The sequence below is a fragment of the Protomyctophum bolini genome (genome assembly GCF_963924005.1).
Source record: "Protomyctophum bolini genome assembly, chromosome: 6".
Classification (NCBI taxonomy): domain Eukaryota; kingdom Metazoa; phylum Chordata; class Actinopteri; order Myctophiformes; family Myctophidae; genus Protomyctophum; species Protomyctophum bolini.
The window spans coordinates 49825084-49846042 of NC_137867.1; the positions used below are offsets into that span (position 1 = coordinate 49825084).

The following is a 20959-nucleotide window of genomic DNA, read 5'->3' on the forward strand; positions in this document are numbered from 1 at the left end:
TCAGCCACTTTTCCAACATATTTTAAAAAATGTTCAAAGACTGGGCCAATTTAATTTCCCTTGGAATGTTGTTCCAATCCTCCACCCCTGTGTATTTGAATGAGCTTCTTCACCTGGAAAGTCACCGTAGAACAGAGAAGTAAAACGTCTTAGACTGAGACTTAAGAAAACACTTTGAGCATGAGGAAATAAAAGTTTTTTTTCTTTTTCTTAAGTCTAAGTCTCAGTCTAAGTCTAAGTCTTTTCCTGTCAAAGATTCCTTTATGTTTTATTAGGTATAGAAATAAAGAGTTGTTTATTTCGTCGACTAAAACTATGACAACTATCGACTAGGTTTACCATTTTTCCCCGACGAAAACTAAATGGAAACCAAATATAAACTAAGCTATGATGACTAAAACCATAGACTACATTTATTGACAATTTCAATACAATTCCAATCAGGGTGACCTGATTGGAGGAGTGTTGGTAGGAGGTGGAGCTAGCTGGATTGGAGGCGTGGTCTCTTGCTCCTGAACTTATGAGCTCCATTAGGTGAAGAGCATGCACGCACGCACACACACACACACACACACACACACACACACACACACACACACACACACACACACACAGAGAAGTGTGAGAGAGGAGACGGCTGAGACGGAAACAATCGAAGAAAAAAGTCCTCTGTGATTCATTCATACAGCTGTGTTTAATCTTTCACAGCGCAGTCAGGTCCGCCCTCCACCCCCCCCCCCCCCCCCCCCTCCCCTCCACCGCCCCCCCCTCCCCCTCTCCAGCAGGAATCTGTTGTTTTTTAAGGAACGCCTGAACTGGACATACTGTCCATCCCGGTGTAAACGTTATTTAAACTAGTATTGCGGGGTGCAGGGTTGGCGAAAAGGCCTTTCTGTGTGGAGTTTGCATGTTCTCCCCGTGTCCCCTAGGGTAGGTAGTAGGTACCCTCACATGTTCTCCCCGTGTCCCCTAGGGTACAGTAGGTACCCTCACATGTTCTCCCCGTGTCCCCTAGGGTAGGTACCCTCACATGTTCTCCCCGTGTCCCCTAGGGTAGGTACCCTCACATGTTCTCCCCGTGTCCCCTATAGGGTAGGTACCCTCACATGTTCTCCCCATGTCCCCTAGGGTAGGTACCCTCACATGTTCTCCCCGTGTCCCCTAGGGTAGGTACCCTCACATGTTCTCCCCGTGTCCCCTAGGGTAGGTACCCTCACATGTTCTCCCCGTGTCCCCTAGGGTAGGTACCCTCACATGTTCTCCCCGTGTCCCCTAGGGTAGGTACCCTCACATGTTCTCCCCGTGTCCCCTATAGGGTAGGTACCCTCACATGTTCTCCCCGTGTCCCCTATAGGGTAGGTACCCTCACATGTTCTCCCCGTGTCCCCTATAGGGTAGGTACCCTCACATGTTCTCCCCGTGTCCCCTATAGGGTAGGTACCCTCACATGTTCTCCCCGTGTCCCCTAGGGTAGGTACCCTCGCATGTTCTCCCCGTGTCCCCTAGGGTAGGTACCCTCACATGTTCTCCCCGTGTCCCCTAGGATAGGTACCCTCACATGTTCTCCCTGTGTCCCTATAGGGTAGGTACCCTCACAGGTTCTCCCCGTGTCCCCTATAGGGTAGGTACCCTCACATGTTCTCCCCATGTCCCCTAGGGTAGGTACCCTCACATGTTCTCCCCGTGTCCCCTAGGATAGGTACCCTCACATGTTCTCCCCGTGTTCCCTAGGGTAGATACCTACACTTCCACGTTCAGTCCACCGTACGGTCTTCTGTCCTTCCAGGGAGCAACATGGAGTCCACCGTACGGTCTTCTGTCCTTCCAGGGAACAACATGGAGTCCACCGTGCTGTCTTCTGTCCTAGCACTGACTGTAGCAACAAGACAACAAAAGAGACAAACATTTTCACACATGATTTACAACTCGAATAATAAAGGTGAGTTTTTAACCCCAGTGTTTTGACCCTATTTTATGTACACATAATAATTAAACATTCTTTAGGGGAGCATCTGTTAAACGTGTCTGTAGCTGTCATCAAGATTAAAAGCTGCCTACAGAATTAAAGTTAATTTATAAATAACTACATACCGGTAAGTTAAGAAGTTCATAATGTTTTTTGTTTTATGTCAATTCCATGTTTCTATGTGTTTCTACTTTGTTTTCAATGTGTTTTGAGGTGATTTATGTTTGATTGATTGACTAAGGTCACTTTAACCTCTGAGCAGTGGAAGCCTGATCTGCTGATTGAGCAAGGGTGTTTTGGATCACTCATAATTAGCAGAGCAGGGCAGAGCCAGATCATTCTGAGAGAGAGCTTCAGCGTGCAACAGCTAAAATGCTGCATGCCACATGTAGATCTGCTGTTTTCCAGCCCATGATATATCAGTCAAAGCCAATACACTGAAACTGAGAAGATTGCCCCCGTTTATTCCCCCCAAAGTGGATGCGGCCAATGAGGTATATTTGTTACATTTGCGTTTGTTTATTGTAACCTGTATTGTTTATTAATTATTGCGAACGCAGTGAGCACTTACTATGAGACCTAGCAGATCATGTCTGTCCGTGTGTCCGTGTGTCCGTGTGTCCGTGTGTCTGTCCCGCTATCGAAATATGGAGTGTGTTGCATCAGCAATCACTCAGCTCCATATATGGGCACGAAAGGGGCCAGTGATTTGTTTGTTGTGGACCTGGCCCCTTTTGTGCCCATATATGGAGCTGAGTGACACTAATTCGTAATGTATTCTAATTGTTATTGCAATTTACGATCTGCGTTCGCTTCCCGCGTTCGCGCGTCGTACTCGTTGTTCTCTATGAGAATATTGTACTGGATGTATATTGTCTTTTATGTTTTTTATTCAGTTCTCACGGCATTTAGCATACGCTAAATAAATGTCTGTACAACAAAGAACGCCTTGTGACGTATCTATCCACCGGAGGGGGCTACAGTGTCAGCGGTGATAATCTGCCTCTGAGTCGACATGAATGTTCATTATCATCACAATCTATATCGCTGCTTCTCAACCACCGGTGGAAAACCACAGATCTCTATCACTGCTGCTGGTCAAAGGGGGTCCCAGGGGGGGTCCCTGCGGCCTAATTATTGATAGCTTAGTTATAGGAACAAACTGAACCCTTTATCATAAATGAATGCCACAGACGAAAAACAGTCTAAGTCCACACTATTGATCCATAATGTATAAATGATAGATAAGGGTTCAGGACAACGAGGCCTTTTCGTGGAGGGGTCAGAAAGAAATTTGGACTTAAACTGTTTTTCGTCTGTGGTACTCAAATGTTAAACTCACCAGCATGTTGCAGCTGTATAGGCCAAGTACCTTGAATTATCCTCTTTCAATCTGCCGAGCTTGTTTTTCATAAAACTCCACCCGTAGAACATGTTGTTAATGAGATACTTTCTGTCAAGACATTCTCTGCAGGTGATTACTTTTCTAAGTGTTGGAGTTTGGAAGCGCTCGTCGTATGTCACTGAACGGCCCTGCGTACCACCTGGTTTGAATTTGCACATAATGAGCAGTGCGACCCCTTAATAAAAACTCCAATCACCTGCAGAGGATGTCTAGACGGAAAGTATCTCATTAACAACATGTCTACGGTGGATTTATATGAAATAAAAGCTCGGCAGATTGACAGAGGATAATTCAAGCTTGGCCTAGAGCTGCAAAGTCGGTGAGATTATAACGTCGTTTAAGACAAGCAGATCGCAAACGCAAATTGGATGAATGTGGAGTAAATGGAGGGGATTGCAACTCTAGATTAAAATTCATCCCATTATTTAAAAAAATCTAGAGTTGCGAATCAACACTGGTCCCGGTTTATTTTTTTTAATTTTTGTATTTTTTTTAAATGATATGCTCACCCTACTATACCAGTAAGACGCGCAAACGCGGGAAGCGAACGCAGCTCGTACATATTTGGGTTTTGGACGTATAGCTGCTTTGGGGACTCCTTATATGGTTATGGCTGAGTCATGGTGACGTAATCTGCTGAGTGATTACGTCACCATGACTCAGCCATAACCATATAAGGAGTCCCCAAAGCAGCTATACGTCCAAAACCCAAATATGTACGAGCTGCGTTCGCTTCCCGCGTTTGCGCGTCTTACTGGTAATATTACATAACGCACAGACGTAAACGTAGATCACGTGGCAGAACGTTAACTATGACCTCATGCTCTATGTTTTCTAATGTTATATATATATATATTTTTTAGACTCATAAACATGACGTCATCCATGTTGACGTACTGGATGGTATCTGTACTGTAGATATCATCTCAGCACTCAGAGGAATGACATCACAGGAGAGGAATGTGCTCCAACTGTGTGTGTGTGTGTGTGTGTGTGTGTGTGTGTGTGTGTGTGTGTGTGTGTGTGCGGGCCCCAGAGAAGGGGGGCTTCCCTTTTTCCCAGACCCTTTTCCGCTCCCTTAGAGGCTGAGCTGAGCTGGGCTGAGCTGGGCGGGAGTCACCCATCCCGTCACCACTCACTCTCTGTTGTGTCGGAGAGGAGTACAGGCTCCATTCTTATTAGATTAAATAAGAAAAGTAATATATCTTTTCTCTCTCTCTTGTCTGGGATTAATATTTTGTCCAGGATTTACTACAATCAAAGTCCATCTGACCAGAGCGATGCCTGCTGTGAACAGAGCGATGCCTGCCGTGAACGTGCTGTTGGTTGTGCTGTGCGCGCAGGCTGCCTGGGCTGCCCTACGCAACGGTAAGAGTAGGCTACAGTAGAGACTGTGTAGGAGCCGTTGTGTGTTATGATTGTGTGTTATGTCGTGAAGCGATCAACACCATTGTGAGCTTGTAGATCTGCTATTTTCACTAGCGTGCGAATATCTAATTTCTGTTTTGGGTCACGGACTGAAAAGTTATATAGGGAACCAACTGTTATAGAATCTATAGACTGTATATTATTATAGCTGTTGTTTTATCCATTCGGAAATCTGAATATTATACCGGATATAATAATGTAAATCTACTGTATAATAATAACTAATTAATGTATGGATTACTGTACCGAGTAGACCTCTATAGATCTACTGTGCACAGAGCATGCTAACTTTAAACTCATTTTAAATCTGAGACTTTTTGGGGTTTCTTTCATGCCTTTATTGATAGGTAGACAGTAAGTAGTCTGACAGTAAATGGGGAGAGATGTGTGTGTGTGTGTGTGTGTGTGTGTGTGTGTGTGTGTGTGTGTGTGTGTCACAGGGGATGAGGGGGGGGGGGGTGAATGACACGCAGAAAAGGTCGTCGGGATCGGGACTCGAACCTGCGACACGCTGTCTCGTTTTCCCAGCCTACAGGCGCCCAGGCGGGTACAGGGCAGCTTTCTGAGGGGCGCTAACACCTCCTATAAACAGCTTTAGTGTGGACACGATGATTAGAGCGCCCCTCACTTCACACGGGTGTGATTTTCTTTTATGCCAATTTAGTTTTGGGGAAAAGAATGCTGATGTTTGTCCCAAAGTGATTGCGAAACTTTGCTGCTATTTGTTTCAAAACAGCTTCATACCCAGCTGTATGTAACATCCGTGCAATGATGCAATGTGACATAGCTCTGTTTACACAATGCTGAGCTCATCCAACTGTAGGCTACATACTTTGTTATTGAGGTTTAATGTTTGTTTTTAGTTCAATGTTGGTTTTAAAAACGCCATGGACAATGAAGGGAAAATGTACGTCATCTTGTCCCCTAAACACAAACATTGTCTTGCCTTTATAAGGCAATTATATTCAACATGTTGTATTTCTGTTTAGAGTAGAAAAGTTTGTGAATACTTTATTGTGAAGATGTGTACCACTGCTTTATTTTGAAAACTCAATTTAATGAGTCACTTCCTGTTAGCACCATTTTGCATGCAGCAGAGCATAGAGAAGGCAGACCTGCTCAGAGCTTGAGCCTTGAAACACATCTTACCCCGACTTGGGAGCATTTCTGATGCAATGTCGTAAGTTGTGCCGGTGCATCCAGTTATTGTAACTTTCTGTGATATGCTTTGTGTATGTTTATTTGGAATTCTAAACAATGTTTGCTGCTGTCTGCAGAGCAGTGCAGGTGTAGTATGTCCTCTTGCTATTTACACTGCAGTGTGTATGTGGTTTAGCCACAGTGTGGTTTCTAATTACACTGCAGTGTGTATGTGGTTTAGCCACAGTGTGGTTTCTAATTACACTGCAGTGTGTATGTGGTTTAGCCACAGTGTGGTTTCTAATTACACTGCAGTGTGTATGTGGTTTAGCCACAGTGTGGTTTCTAATTACACTGCAGTGTGTATGTGGTTTAGCCACAGTGTGGTTTCTAATTACACTGCAGTGTGTATGTGGTTTAGCCACAGTGTGGTTTCTAATTACACTGCAGTGTGTATGTGGTTTAGCCACAGTGTGGTTTCTAATTACACTGCAGTGTGTATGTGGTTTAGCCACAGTGTGGTTTCTAATTACACTGCAGTGTGTATGTGGTTTAGCCACAGTGTGGTTTATAATTACACTGCAGTGTGTATGTGGTTTAGCCACAGTGTGGTTTATAATTACACTGCAGTGTGTATGTGGTTTAGCCACAGTGTGGTTTATAATTACACTGCAGTGTGTATGTGGTTTAGCCACAGTGTGGTTTATAATTACACTGCAGTGTGTATGTGGTTTAGCCACAGTGTGGTTTATAATTACACTGCAGTGTGTATGTGGTTTAGCCACAGTGTGGTTTATAATTGCACTGCAGTGTGTATGTGGTTTAGCCACAGTGTGGTTTCTAATTACACTGCAGTGTGTATGTGGTTTAGCCACAGTGTGGTTTCTAATTACACTGCAGTGTGTATGTGGTTTAGCCACAGTGTGGTTTCTAATTACACTGCAGTGTGTATGTGGTTTAGCCACAGTGTGGTTTCTAATTACACTGCAGTGTGTATGTGGTTTAGCCACAGTGTGGTTTATAATTGCCTGGGTGTGCAATGCTGTCAATTTAGAACAGACACTGAATGTTTGTATTGTTTTATTATTTTACAGTTTTTACCATCAAGTCATCAAAGAAGTATAGAAGTAAACGGTCAATTCCAACCTTGATTCTGTCTTAGTTGGCTGTGGTTTAGCTCGGTGTTAATTGACCGTCCCATGCACTGCTTGAGAACACTATAAACATGAAATGCCATTAACAACAAAGAGAATTTAATGTTTGTTTTGTCACCGTTTGTTTTACATCACCATTACATCACCTAATCAACGTGTGTTTAATAGACTTTAATATATTAGCGCCCCTCACTTCACACGGGTGTGATTTTTATTATACTTTGACACTTGCTTTGGCAACGTAAACGTTGTAAGGAGCACCTGGCTGTGAGGACCAGTTATATGACGTATAGGTTGAAAAAGGGCGTTCGTCTAATGAAAAGGAATGAAGAACTATACATGTTTTAAATAATGCTTTCTTTGACTCACCGTAGATCAGGGGGTGGAGCAACTTTGACCATGGAGAGGGCCATTATGTTTCCACACTCACACCAGAGGGGCCACATCGCATGCATGTTGTAGCAAAAATAGCCAATCTACTCTGCACGCCCTCGTGGGTTGGTATTCCTTAACGTCTCGCAGGTTGCTATACATTGGTATACTCTCATTTATAAAGCCATTCTTGGTATAACCTCCCACGTTACATTGGTTCTACATTTGAACTTGTCCAAAACTCTCTCAACCTCAGATCAAATGCTTGGTTACGCTACGTCGTAACGTCAACTAAATCTGAGGCTGGGAGAAAAAAAGCATTGCTTATTTGGAACCCTGGTCTTGGAATGACCTCACAGTCCAGACTCAAACTGGCTGCTGTGATTCCCCTAGTGAGCTTTAAATGGATTGCCATCATGGGGCACACTCCCCATACACTGCTCCTGCTTGGACGTATAGCAACTGTCTGCTTGCTTTTTAGTCAACTAGCAATTTCCGTTGCTTAGTTCTTATTTATTAGTCCTTATTGGTCGCGTTCCTATTCTCCCTTTGAGCTTCTTCGGCAGTGGGTACTGTATTTATGAGCATTGTACTGTATGTCTGTCCGGTTTTTTGTTGTGTATTTGTTGTTACTGGCAGAGTTGTGTCACTTATTTAGCCTCTTGTTCTGGCCAGTTCACACTGTGTAAAAGAGACTTCAGTCTCAATGTGGTTTTTACTAGCTGGTTAAAGAAAGGTTAAAGAAAAAAGAAAAGAAAGAAATCTACAAGTTCAAATTGTGTCGCATCGCGGCGCGTTTTGAACTTGTAGATCGGCTATTTTTGCTATTATTTGAATTGAAATCCTGAAAAGTCATTTTAACTAAATACAAATATATTGGACTTAAAAAAGACAATAACATTATTTGAAATAATACCACTACTCTAATTAAAAAGGGTCATGTTTGCATGTTTGGAATTGTAAACAGCTGAAATCAATAACATATCAGTATTCCGATATTATTCTGAGGGCCACATTAGGTGAAGGTGGGGGCCGCATGTGGCCCGCGAGCCGCCAGTTGCCCATTTGAGGCTCCAGTCACGGGACCTTACATTAATTCATGTTTTAATGCTTTGACTCATCGTAGAGGCTCTGGTCACCAGACCTTACATTAATTCATGTTTTTAATGCTTTGACTCACCGTAGAGGCTCCGGTCACCAGACCTTACATTAATTCATGTTTTTAATGCTTTGACTCATCGTAGAGGCTCCAGTCACGGGACCTTACATTAATTCATGTTTTTAATGCTTTGACTCATCGTAGAGGCTCCGGTCACCAGACCTTACATTAATTCATGTTTTTAATGCTTTGACTCATCGTAGAGGCTCCGGTCACCAGACCTTACATTAATTCATGTTTTAATGCTTTCTTTGACTCACCGTAGAGGCTCCGGTCACCAGACCTTACATTAATTCATGTTTTTAATGCTTTGACTCATCGTAGAGGCTCCGTTCACCAGACCTTACATTAATTCATGTTTTTAATGCTTTCTTTGACTCATCGTAGAGGCTCCGGTCACCAGACCTTACATTAATTCATGTTTTAATGCTTTCTTTGACTCATCGTAGAGGCTCCGGTCACCAGACCTTACATTAATTCATGTTTTAATGCTTTCTTTGACTCACCGTAGAGGCTCCGGTCACCAGACCTTACATTAATTCATGTTTTAATGCTTTGACTCATCGTAGAGGCTCCGGTCACCAGACCTTACATTAATTCATGTTTTTAATGCTTTCTTTGACTCATCGTAGAGGCTCCGGTCACCAGACCTTACATTAATTCATGTTTTAATGCTTTGACTCATCGTAGAGGCTCCGGTCACCAGACCTTACATTAATTCATGTTTTTAATGCTTTGACTCATCGTAGAGGCTCCGGTCACCAGACCTTACATTAATTCATGTTTTTAATACTTTGACTCACCGTAGAGGCTCCGGTCACCAGACCTTACATTAATTAATGTTTTAATGCTTTGACTCATCGTAGAGGCTCCGGTCACCAGACCTTACATTAATTCATGTTTTTAATGCTTTGACTCATCGTAGAGGCTCCGGTCACCAGACCTTACATTAATTCATGTTTTTAATGCTTTGACTCATCGTAGAGGCTCCGTTCACCAGACCTTACATTAATTCATGTTTTTAATGCTTTCTTTGACTCATCGTAGAGGCTCCGGTCACCAGACCTTACATTAATTCATGTTTTAATGCTTTCTTTGACTCATCGTAGAGGCTCCGGTCACCAGACCTTACATTAATTCATGTTTTAATGCTTTCTTTGACTCATCGTAGAGTCTCCGGTCACCAGACCTTACATTAATTCATGTTTTAATACTTTGACTCATCGTAGAGGCTCCGGTCACCAGACCTTACATTAATTCATGTTTTTAATGCTTTGACTCATCGTAGAGGCTCCGGTCACCAGACCTTACATTAATTCATGTTTTTAATGCTTTGACTCATCGTAGAGGCTCCGGTCACCAGACCTTACATTAATTCATGTTTTTAATGCTTTGACTCACCGTAGAGGCTCCGGTCACCAGACCTTACATTAATTCATGTTTTTAATGCTTTGACTCATCGTAGAGGCTCCGGTCACCAGACCTTACATTAATTCATGTTTTTAATGCTTTGACTCATCGTAGAGGCTCCGGTCACCAGACCTTACATTAATTCATGTTTTAATGCTTTGACTCACCGTAGAGGCTCTGGTCACCAGACCTTACATTAATTCATGTTTTTAATACTTTGACTCATCGTAGAGGCTCCGGTCACCAGACCTTACATTAATTCATGTTTTTAATACTTTGACTCATCGTAGAGGCTCCGGTCACCAGACCTTACATTAATTCATGTTTTTAATGCTTTGACTCACCGTAGAGACTCCGGTCACCAGACCTTACATTAATTAATGTTTTAATGCTTTGACTCATCGTAGAGGCTCCGGTCACCAGACCTTACATTAATTCATGTTTTTAATGCTTTGACTCATCGTAGAGGCTCCGGTCACCAGACCTTACATTAATTCATGTTTTTAATGCTTTGACTCATCGTAGAGGCTCCGTTCACCAGACCTTACATTAATTCATGTTTTTAATGCTTTCTTTGACTCATCGTAGAGGCTCCGGTCACCAGACCTTACATTAATTCATGTTTTAATGCTTTCTTTGACTCATCGTAGAGGCTCCGGTCACCAGACCTTACATTAATTCATGTTTTAATGCTTTCTTTGACTCATCGTAGAGTCTCCGGTCACCAGACCTTACATTAATTCATGTTTTAATACTTTGACTCATCGTAGAGTCTCCGGTCACCAGACCTTACATTAATTCATGTTTTTAATGCTTTGACTCGTCGTAGAGGCTCCGGTCACCAGACCTTACATTAATTCATGTTTTTAATGCTTTGACTCATCGTAGAGGCTCCGGTCACCAGACCTTACATTAATTCATGTTTTTAATGCTTTGACTCATCGTAGAGGCTCCGGTCACCAGACCTTACATTAATTCATGTTTTTAATGCTTTGACTCACCGTAGAGGCTCCGGTCACCAGACCTTACATTAATTCATGTTTTTAATGCTTTGACTCATCGTAGAGGCTCCGGTCACCAGACCTTACATTAATTCATGTTTTTAATGCTTTGACTCATCGTAGAGGCTCCGGTCACCAGACCTTACATTAATTCATGTTTTAATGCTTTGACTCACCGTAGAGGCTCTGGTCACCAGACCTTACATTAATTCATGTTTTTAATACTTTGACTCATCGTAGAGGCTCCGGTCACCAGACCTTACATTAATTCATGTTTTTAATACTTTGACTCATCGTAGAGGCTCCGGTCACCAGACCTTACATTAATTCATGTTTTTAATGCTTTGACTCACCGTAGAGACTCCGGTCACCAGACCTTACATTAATTAATGTTTTAATGCTTTGACTCATCGTAGAGGCTCCGGTCACCAGACCTTACATTAATTCATGTTTTTAATGCTTTGACTCATCGTAGAGGCTCCGGTCACCAGACCTTACATTAATTCATGTTTTTAATGCTTTGACTCATCGTAGAGGCTCCGTTCACCAGACCTTACATTAATTCATGTTTTTAATGCTTTGACTCATCGTAGAGGCTCCGGTCACCAGACCTTACATTAATTCATGTTTTTAATGCTTTGACTCACCGTAGAGGCTCCGGTCACCAGACCTTACATTAATTCATGTTTTTAATGCTTTGACTCGTCGTAGAGGCTCCGGTCACCAGACCTTACATTAATTCATGTTTTTAATGCTTTGACTCATCGTAGAGGCTCTGGTCACCAGACCTTACATTAATTCATGTTTTTAATACTTTGACTCATCGTAGAGGCTCCGGTCACCAGACCTTACATTAATTCATGTTTTTAATACTTTGACTCATCGTAGAGGCTCCGGTCACCAGACCTTACATTAATTAATGTTTTAATGCTTTGACTCATCGTAGAGGCTCCGGTCACCAGACCTTACATTAATTCATGTTTTTAATGCTTTGACTCATCGTAGAGGCTCCGGTCACCAGACCTTACATTAATTCATGTTTTTAATGCTTTGACTCACCGTAGAGGCTCCGGTCACCAGACCTTACATTAATTCATGTTTTTAATGCTTTGACTCATCGTAGAGGCTCTGGTCACCAGACCTTACATTAATTCATGTTTTAATGCTTTGACTCATCGTAGAGGCTCCGGTCACCAGACCTTACATTAATTCATGTTTTTAATGCTTTGACTCGTCGTAGAGGCTCCGGTCACCAGACCTTACATTAATTCATGTTTTTAATGCTTTGACTCATCGTAGAGGCTCCGGTCACCAGACCTTACATTAATTCATGTTTTTAATACTTTGACTCATCGTAGAGGCTCCGGTCACCAGACCTTACATTAATTCATGTTTTTAATGCTTACTTTGACTCATCGTAGAGGCTCCGGTCACCAGACCTTACATTAATTCATGTTTTTAATGCTTTCTTTGACTCATCGTAGAGGCTCCGGTCACCAGACCTTACATTAATTCATGTTTTTAATGCTTTGACTCGTCGTAGAGGCTCCGGTCACCAGACCTTACATTAATTCATGTTTTTAATGCTTTGACTCATCGTAGAGGCTCTGGTCACCAGACCTTACATTAATTCGTGTTTTTAATGCTTTGACTCGTCGTAGAGGCTCCGGTCAAACCAGACCTTACATTAATTCATGTTTTTAATGCTTTGACTCACCGTAGAGACTCCGGTCACCAGACCTTACATTAATTCATGTTTGTAATGCTTTCTTTGACTCACCGTAGAGGCTCCGGTCACCAGACCTTACATTAATTCATGTTTTAATGCTTTCTTTGACTCATCGTAGAGGCTCCGGTCACCAGACCTTACATTAATTCATGTTTTTAATGCTTTGACTCATCGTAGAGGCTCCGGTCACGGGACCTCCGGGTCGGACGTTCCTCAGGAGGAAGCAGGTGGTCAAGGCGGTCGATCCTCCTCAGGAGGAACCGGAGGAACCGTTCCCAGACCCGGATGAACCCGATCTGGACGAACCCGTCCTGTACAGAGACGTCATGGTGAGCTCTGTGGCGGTCGAGCCCCCGCGGACCACCAGCAACGCCTCTAACGGCATCAGCAGGGGCGCAGCAGGTATAGCCTAATGTTGATCTTCACAGCAAAGTCTGAGTCTTTTAAATAGCATTCCGTTTAGTTTTTTTGTCATTGCGAACGCAGTGATTGCGAACGCAGTGATTGCGAACGCAGTGATTGCGAACGCAGTGAGCACTTACTATGAGACCTAGCAGATCATGTCTGTCCGTGTGTCTGTCTGTCCCGCTTTTGTGCCCATATATGGAGCTGAGTGATTACGTCACCATGACCATATAAGGAGTCCCCAAAGCAGCTATACGTTCAAAACCCAAATATGTACGAGCTGCGTTCGCTTCCCGCGTTTGCGCGTCTTACTGGTATTTTTACTAAATCTACAGTTAATTTAGTCAACTTAATTTCAGGCTGCAAGTCTTTGGAAAAGACTTCCAGCAGACTATCATAGCGACGTATTGTGACCATGTGACCAAAGACTTCCAGCAGACTATCATAGCGACGCATTGTGACCATGTGACCAAAGCTGTTTCTCTGATGTTTTGTAATGATAATCCAAATCTACAAAGTAACTAAAGTTTTTGAAAAATTGTAATTGTCGTAAAAAGTACAAATAGACGGTAAAAGTACTGACAATCGGAAATAACTCCGTAACGTATACGTATACAGTATACAGTATGCTACCTGAGTAAAATGTACTATACTTTCTTACTTTTAGGCTATACATGATTTTAAGTAGATAGAGTTATTGTATATCATTTCATTATATAGATATTCCACTTACTGTAAATCGCTCTGGATTTAAGAGCGTCTGCTAAACGTCTACATGATAAACCTGTGGTTGCAGGGTTGGGTCTGACCGCCTCCAACGCCTCTGACCACGCCTCTGACCACGCCTCCAACGCCTCTGACCACGAGGAGGACGACGGCCTCATGTCCGAGGAGGCGCGGCGGTTCCTCAGCGGTCCCCTGTCCACCGTGCTCATGCCCTGCTTCTACGCGCTGGTCTGCCTGGTCAGCGTGCCGCTCAACGGGGTGGCGGTGGTGGCGTTCTCCCGGGGGCGGGGGCGGCGGGGCGGCGGGCGCCCCATGAAGCCCGCCGTGGTCTACATGCTGAACCTGGCGCTGGCCGACCTGCTGCTGGCCGCGCTGCTGCCCTTCAGGATGGCGTACCACTTCAACGGCAACGACTGGCCCTTCGGACCCGCCATGTGCCGCGTGGTCACCGCCGGCTTCTACTGCAACATGTAACGTTACTGTGTTATTACTGTGTTATTACCGGCTTCTACTGCAAGATGTAACGTTACTGTGTTATTACCGCATTCTACTGCAACATGTAAACGTTACTGTGTTATTACCGCATTCTACTGCAACATGTAAACGTTACTGTGTTATTACCGCCTTCTACTGCAACATGTAAACGTTACTGTGTTATTACCGCATTCTACTGCAACATGTAAACGTTACTGTGTTATTACCGCCCAATGACAGTGCCACAACAGCTATGAACTTTCAGGATGTTCCGATTTCCTTAGTGGCTTCACGAAATATCTGTCTGACTGCCCCCTGGTTAAATATCTGTCTGACTGCCCCCCTGGTTAAATATGTGTCTGACTGCCCCCCTGGTTAAATATGTGTCTGACTGCCCCCCTGGTTAAATATCTGTCTGACTGCCCCCCTGGTTAAATATCTGTCTGACTGCCCCCCTGGTTAAATATGTCTGACTGCCCCCCTGGTTAAATATCTGTCTGACTGCCCCCCTGGTTAAATATCTGTCTGACTCCCCCCCCTGGTTAAATATGTGTCTGACTGCCCCCCTGGTTAAATATCTGTCTGACTGCCCCCCCTGGCTCAGGTACTGCTCGGTGCGGCTCATCACCTCTCTGTGTGTGTGTGTGTGTGTGTGTTCTCAGGTACTGCTCGGTGCTGCTCATCACCTGCATTGCGGTGGACCGGCTGCTGGCCGTGGTCTACCCCATCGACTCCCTGGTGTGGCGGAAGTCCCAGCACGCCATGGCGGCCTGCGCCGTGGCGTGGATGGTGGCGCTGGGGGGGTCCGTGCCGCTGGTCCTCAACCAGCAGACCATGTACCTGGAGGTAGGTAGGGGGGGGTGTGTGTGTGTGTGTGTGTGTGTGTGTGTGTGTGTGTGTGTGTGTGTGTGTGTGTGTGTGTGTGTGTGTGTGTGTGTGTGTGTGTGTGGGTGTGGGTGTGTGTGTGTCAGGAAATGGACATCACCACCTGTCTGTCTGTCTGTGTGTCTAACAGGAAATGGACATCACCACCTGTCTGTCTGTCTGTGTGTCTAACAGGAAATGGACATCACCACCTGTCTGTCTGTCTGTGTGTCTAACAGGAAATGGACATCACCACCTGTCTGTCTGTCTGTGTGTCTAACAGGAAATGGACATCACCACCTGTCTGTCTGTGTGTCTAACAGGAAATGGACATCACCACCTGTCACGACGTCCAATACGACGACGGCGATCTGACTGACTTCTACATGATCTACTTCTGCGTGCTGTCCTGCTGTCTGTTCTTCCTCCCCCTGGTGGTCACCGGCGTGTGCTACACGCGCGTCATCTGGACCCTGAGCAGGTCAGGAAGGCTTTCCTCTGGAGGCAGAGTGATAGTCTAGGCTTTCCTCTGGAGGCAGAGCGATAGTCTAGGCTTTCCTCTGGAGGCAGAGTGATAGTCTAGGCTTTCCTCTGGAGGCAGAGCGATAGTCTAGGCTTTCCTCTGGAGGCAGAGCGATAGTCTAGGCTTTCCTCTGGAGGCAGAGTGATAGTCTAGGCTTTCCTCTGGAGGCAGAGTGATAGTCTAGGCTTTCCTCTGGAGGCAGAGTGATAGTCTAGGCTTTCCTCTGGAGGCAGAGCGATAGTCTAGGCTTTCCTCTGGAGGCAGAGTGATAGTCTAGGCTTTCCTCTGGAGGCAGAGTGATAGTCTAGGCTTTCCTCTGGAGGCAGAGCGATAGTCTAGGCTTTCCTCTGGAGGCAGAGTGATAGTCTATAGCTCAAGGCTTCCCAAAATGTAGATCGGGATCTACCAGTAGATCACAAAGGCTGTGCAGGTAGACCACATGACATGCCCCTAAATGTATATATTTAATTTAAATTGTAAAAAAAGAAAAAAAAAGAAAAGAAAAAAAAGGCACGTGCCATTTGAATGAAGGTGACTTGATTGATTGACATTTAGAAGGGTCGGTCAGCAGCTGAAGCCCACAATGTATTACTTTGTTTTCAAGATTGTTGTGCACAAAGTCAGTAGCATTACAAAGTCAGTAGCATTACAAAGTTATGCAGAGAAAGGTCCCATCTTACAGGAGGTCAGCCTCTGCCTCTCTAGCACTCCCTGAGCTATGGAGGCAGGGTGGTTTAGCCAGGCCACTGAGCTATGGAGGCAGGGTGGTTTAGCCAGGCCACTGAGCTATGGAGGCAGGGTGGTTTAGCCAGGCCACTGAGCTATGGAGGCAGGGTGTTTTAGCCAGGCCACTGAGCTATGGAGACAGGGTGGTTTTTAGGTTTAAATGAGAAAAAGACCAAACACAACACAGATTATCTTCAAAGTATTCAGTGGAAAACAATCTTCAGTGTAAATATAAATGCATCAGTGTCACTGTTCTGTAAACTGACTGAGGCAACAGTTCCAGACACACACACACACACACACACACACACACACACACACACACACACACACGCATGTGACATTAGAATGCAGGCTCCTTTTAAGGGCGATATTTAAAACATGTCTGGCTTTTAAAAGCATAACGTCGTAGATCTGCTATATTTGTGAAACATCTTAAGAAGTGAAAGTTGTTTAGTGCGTCTGTGGATTATTATAGATATTGAACCAATGAAGCTATGAACCTTATGACTTATGACTTAAATTAACATTGATTTTACAATATAAATGGGGGGTCCCAGAGATAGAAATGCCATTAAATGGTGGTCCGCCGTAGCCTATTGCATTTCAAACCTGGGGGTCCTTACATTTTAAATGGTATTGAGAATCACGGGTAGAGCCGTAGAACTCTTAGATTAGATTAGATTATAGCAGCATCACTCCCAATCTTCCGCCGTCGTCTGAAAACCCACCTTTTCAGACTCCATCATGGCCCATAGCATTTACCCCACCCCCTTAGATAGCATTTCTGTAGACTTAGATAGCATTTCTGTAGACTTAGATAGCATTTCTGTAGACTTAGATAGCATTTCTGTAGACTTAGATAGCATTTGATACAGACTTATAGCATGTTATGTAGACGGCACTATAATTGCATTGTAGTCATAGCACGTCATACATATTTATAGCATAGTAGTATAGATGTATAGTTTATATGTATGGGGCTGTATTTTGCGTGTCTTAAGTACCAGGTCTTATTACCTAACTTGAGTAAACTAAAGACCTGGAGGCGTGATCAATGCCATTTGGCTATTCTGAGTGGCCAAAGAGCATTGACCACGCCTCCAGGTCTTTAGTTTACTCAAGTTAGGTAATAAGACCTGGTACTTAAGACACGCAAAATACAGCCCATAGTGTCATTATATAGATATTCCACTGTTACTTTCTTAGCTTACGCATGTTTCATGATAAATTCTTTTTATGTGATGTATTCCCATGCTTTTTTGTTCTTGCTTAATGTAAGTCGCTCTGGATTAAGAGCGTCTGATAAAAGCCTAAAATGTAAAAGATTCAATGTATTGTCACTGCACATCGTATACAAATACTTTGACAATGAAATGAAGAGTGGCGTCCAGCCAGAGTGAATTACAGTAATGCAGTAAACGAGAGAATAAATGCAGAACATGTACAGTATGTACAGTAATGTATACAGAATAATAAATAGACAAATAGATAAATATAAATAGTAATGATGAGTATGATGGTAGAACCAAGCATAATCTGGATAAGTATATATGATAAGAAATAACTGTACAATGCAAGCAATGCATGTATAGCATTATATATACAGTATGCTCTAACATGCTATTGCATATATGTCAAACTCGAGGCCCACGGGCCCAAATCAGGCCCGTGAATGAATTATCTTTGGCCCGCGGGATAATATTATTTAATTAGTATTAGAACTGGCCCTCTGGTATATTGCACAGACCACCATAATACTACAAGTCCCACAATGCACTGCGAGTGCATTGTCACGTATCGAGGGCCCGCAAGCGCAAGCATGCGTCTTCTCTTCACTATATCGATCAGCAGTGAAAGTATATCACTTGTGGTCAACTTTCAGCTACTCGCCCTCTCCCCAAAAAATGGCCCGTGTGTTGAAACACAGTCCGGCCCAATTTCTTTATTTTGGCCCACTGTGTGTTTGAGTTTGACATCCCTGATGAATATAAGCATATTATCTCTTATGGGGGTCCCTGGCATGTCATTACAACTGGGGGTCCGCGGGCTCCGTGGTGCTCTAACTCCTCCTCCTCGTCCTCTCCAACACCAGGATCCCTCTGGGCGTGACGGGCCGCTCCCGGCGCAAGGCCCGCGCGGTGGTGATGGCGCTGACGGTGCTGGCGCTGTTCGTGGCGTGCTTCACGCCGTCCAACGCGCTGCTCCTGGTCCACTACCTGCAGCTGAGCGGGCGCCACGCCGCCACGCCCCCCGACGGGTCCTACGCGCTCTACCTGGTGTTCCTGTGCGTGGGCAGCGCCAGCTGCTGCCTGGACCCGCTCGTCTACTACTTCGGCTCGTCGCAGTGCCAGAGGCAGCTGGGAGCCGCGCTGGGGTGAGTGTTACGTTACGGACGGTTTTCACCATGGGGTGTGTGTTACGTTAGGACAGGTTTTACCATGGGGTGCTGTGGGCAGTTCAGAAACCAGTCTGTGTCTCATGGGAGGGCTGTGGGCGGTTCAGAAACCAGTCTGTGTCTCATAGGAGGGCTGTGGGCAGTTCAGAAACCAGTCTGTGTCTCATGGGAGGGCTGTGGGCGGTTCAGAAACCAGTCTGTGTCTCATAGGAGGGCTGTGTGCAAAATAATTAATAAATGCCCGCACCCGCCCCCCCTATATATGTAACCCTAACCCTAGTCTAGGAAAATTGGCCTCAGATCCTGTGCAGCAGGGGCGTGGCCCAGTGTGTTGCGTTTCAAATGAAATTCGAATCAAAAGACAGGGGCGGGTTCCACATGGAGTGGGCGCTACATCTAAATAAGACGGAAGGGAAACAATTGCTCCTTGAGCGGTGGTGGCCTACTACAATTCATTTTGGAATTGGATTCCCTTCGGACTATTTTCATGGTATGCACAGTGCTTCAGACCGGAAAGGGGAGTGTCCGCTCATATTCTGAGCGCAACGTACTTCCCTCACAGGGATACGTTCCTTTTTTCCCAGAAGTCTTTCTCGCCCGCCTAGTGGCGAAAGATAAAACTTCTGGGAACTCAGATTACCCTAACCCTAACCCTAGTGGGGCAGACTAGAATAGTTCCTAAATACTGTAAATATGTGACCGATCCTGACTGATCCAGCTTTTCACCAGAGGAGAAAAACAGGCAGACTCTTCACATATATACTACTATTCTGCCTGATTCTTCATAGTAAAGAACACCCTGAATGCACATTAATCAATAATGTTCCATTCCAGGTGCCGCGCGTCATCGGACTCCGTCAGCGGCGGGAAGGGTGGCGTCCACTCCTACGAGTCGTCCAGGAGCACCAGCTCCAGAACCTTCTTCAAGTCCAGCCTCAAGTCGTCCAGCGCCAAGAAACACGATAACAACAACTCCTCCTCCACCGCTGAAGGCCTGAAGAGTCAATATAAGAAGCTTCTGGTGTGAAGGATTACGTTGATACTGAAGAGCCAGTATGAGAAGCTTCTGGTGTGAAGGATTACGTTGATACTGAAGAGCCAGTATAAGAAGCTTCTGGTGTGAAGGATTACGTTGATATACTTATTTTCACGGGCGGTGCCCACACTCTTTTTTTGACTTGAGAACATTTACGGCGGTCTAAATCATAGCCTATAAGTATAATGTTACCTTTGAACAGCCTCTGAGTTGGTTAAAGTTATCTTTGAACAGCCACTGAGTTGGTTAAAGTTACCTTTGAACAGCCTCTGAGTTGGTTAAAGTTATCTTTGAACAGCCACTGAGTTGGTTAAAGTTACCTTTGAACAGCCTCTGAGTTGGTTAAAGTTATCTTTGAACAGCCACTGAGTTGGTTAAAGTTACCTTTGAACAGCCTCTGAGTTGGTTAAAGTTATCTTTGAACAGCCACTGAGTTGGTTAAAGTTATCTTTGAACAGCCTCTGAGTTGGTTAAAGTTATCTTTGAACAGCCTCTGAGTTGGTTAAAGTTATCTTTGAACAGCCACTGAGTTGGTTAAAGTTACCTTTGAACAGCCTCTGAGTTGGTTAAAGTTATCTTTGAACAGCCACTGAGTTGGTTAAAGTTACCTTTGAACAGCCTCTGAGTTGGTTAAAGTTATCTTTGAACAGCCACTGAGTTGGTTAAAGTTACCTTTGAACAGCCTCTGAGTTGGTTAAAGTTATCTTTGAACAGCCTATGAGTTGGTTAAAGTGACCTTTGAACAGCCTCTGAGTTGGTTAAAGTTACCTTTGAACAGCCTCTGAGTTGGTTAAAGTTATCTTTGAACAGCCTCTGAGTTGGTTAAAGTTACCTTTGAACAGCCTCTGAGTTGGTTAAAGTTACCTTTGAACAGCCTCTGAGTTGGTTAAAGTTATCTTTGAACAGCCTCTGAGTTGGTTAAAGTTACCTTTGAACAGCCTCTGAGTTGGTTAAAGTTATCTTTGAACAGCCTCTGAGTTGGTTAAAGTTATCTTTGAACAGCCTCTGAGTTGGTTAAAGTTACCTTTGAACAGCCTCTGAGT

At 44.3% G+C, this 20959-nt stretch overlaps 1 protein-coding gene across 1 annotated transcript; it reads left to right on the top strand.

Moving 5' to 3' along the window:
* Positions 1 to 4467: 4467 nt before the first annotated feature.
* On the top strand, positions 4468 to 20229 carry LOC308316826 (proteinase-activated receptor 1-like). The gene is made up of 7 exons (XM_080765617.1): positions 4468 to 4739; positions 12942 to 13166; positions 13966 to 14365; positions 15032 to 15215; positions 15557 to 15714; positions 18578 to 18859; positions 19715 to 20229. The coding sequence occupies exons 1-7, from the start codon at positions 4652 to 4654 to the stop codon at positions 19905 to 19907; spliced, it is 1530 nt and encodes a 509-aa protein (XP_080621743.1). The 5' UTR covers positions 4468 to 4651; the 3' UTR covers positions 19908 to 20229.
* Positions 20230 to 20959: the final 730 nt, after the last annotated feature.

Excerpts from the sequence above, each read along its gene's own strand:
- LOC308316826 (XM_080765617.1), top strand. The coding sequence starts at position 4,652 with ATGCCTGCTGTGAACAGAGCGATGCCTGCCGTGAACGTGCTGTTGGTT. Across the intron at positions 4,740-12,941 it reads CTGGGCTGCCCTACGCAACG|AGGCTCCGGTCACGGGACCT; the intron begins GTAAGAGTAGGC and ends GACTCATCGTAG. Across the intron at positions 15,715-18,577 it reads GTCATCTGGACCCTGAGCAG|GATCCCTCTGGGCGTGACGG; the intron begins GTCAGGAAGGCT and ends CTCCAACACCAG.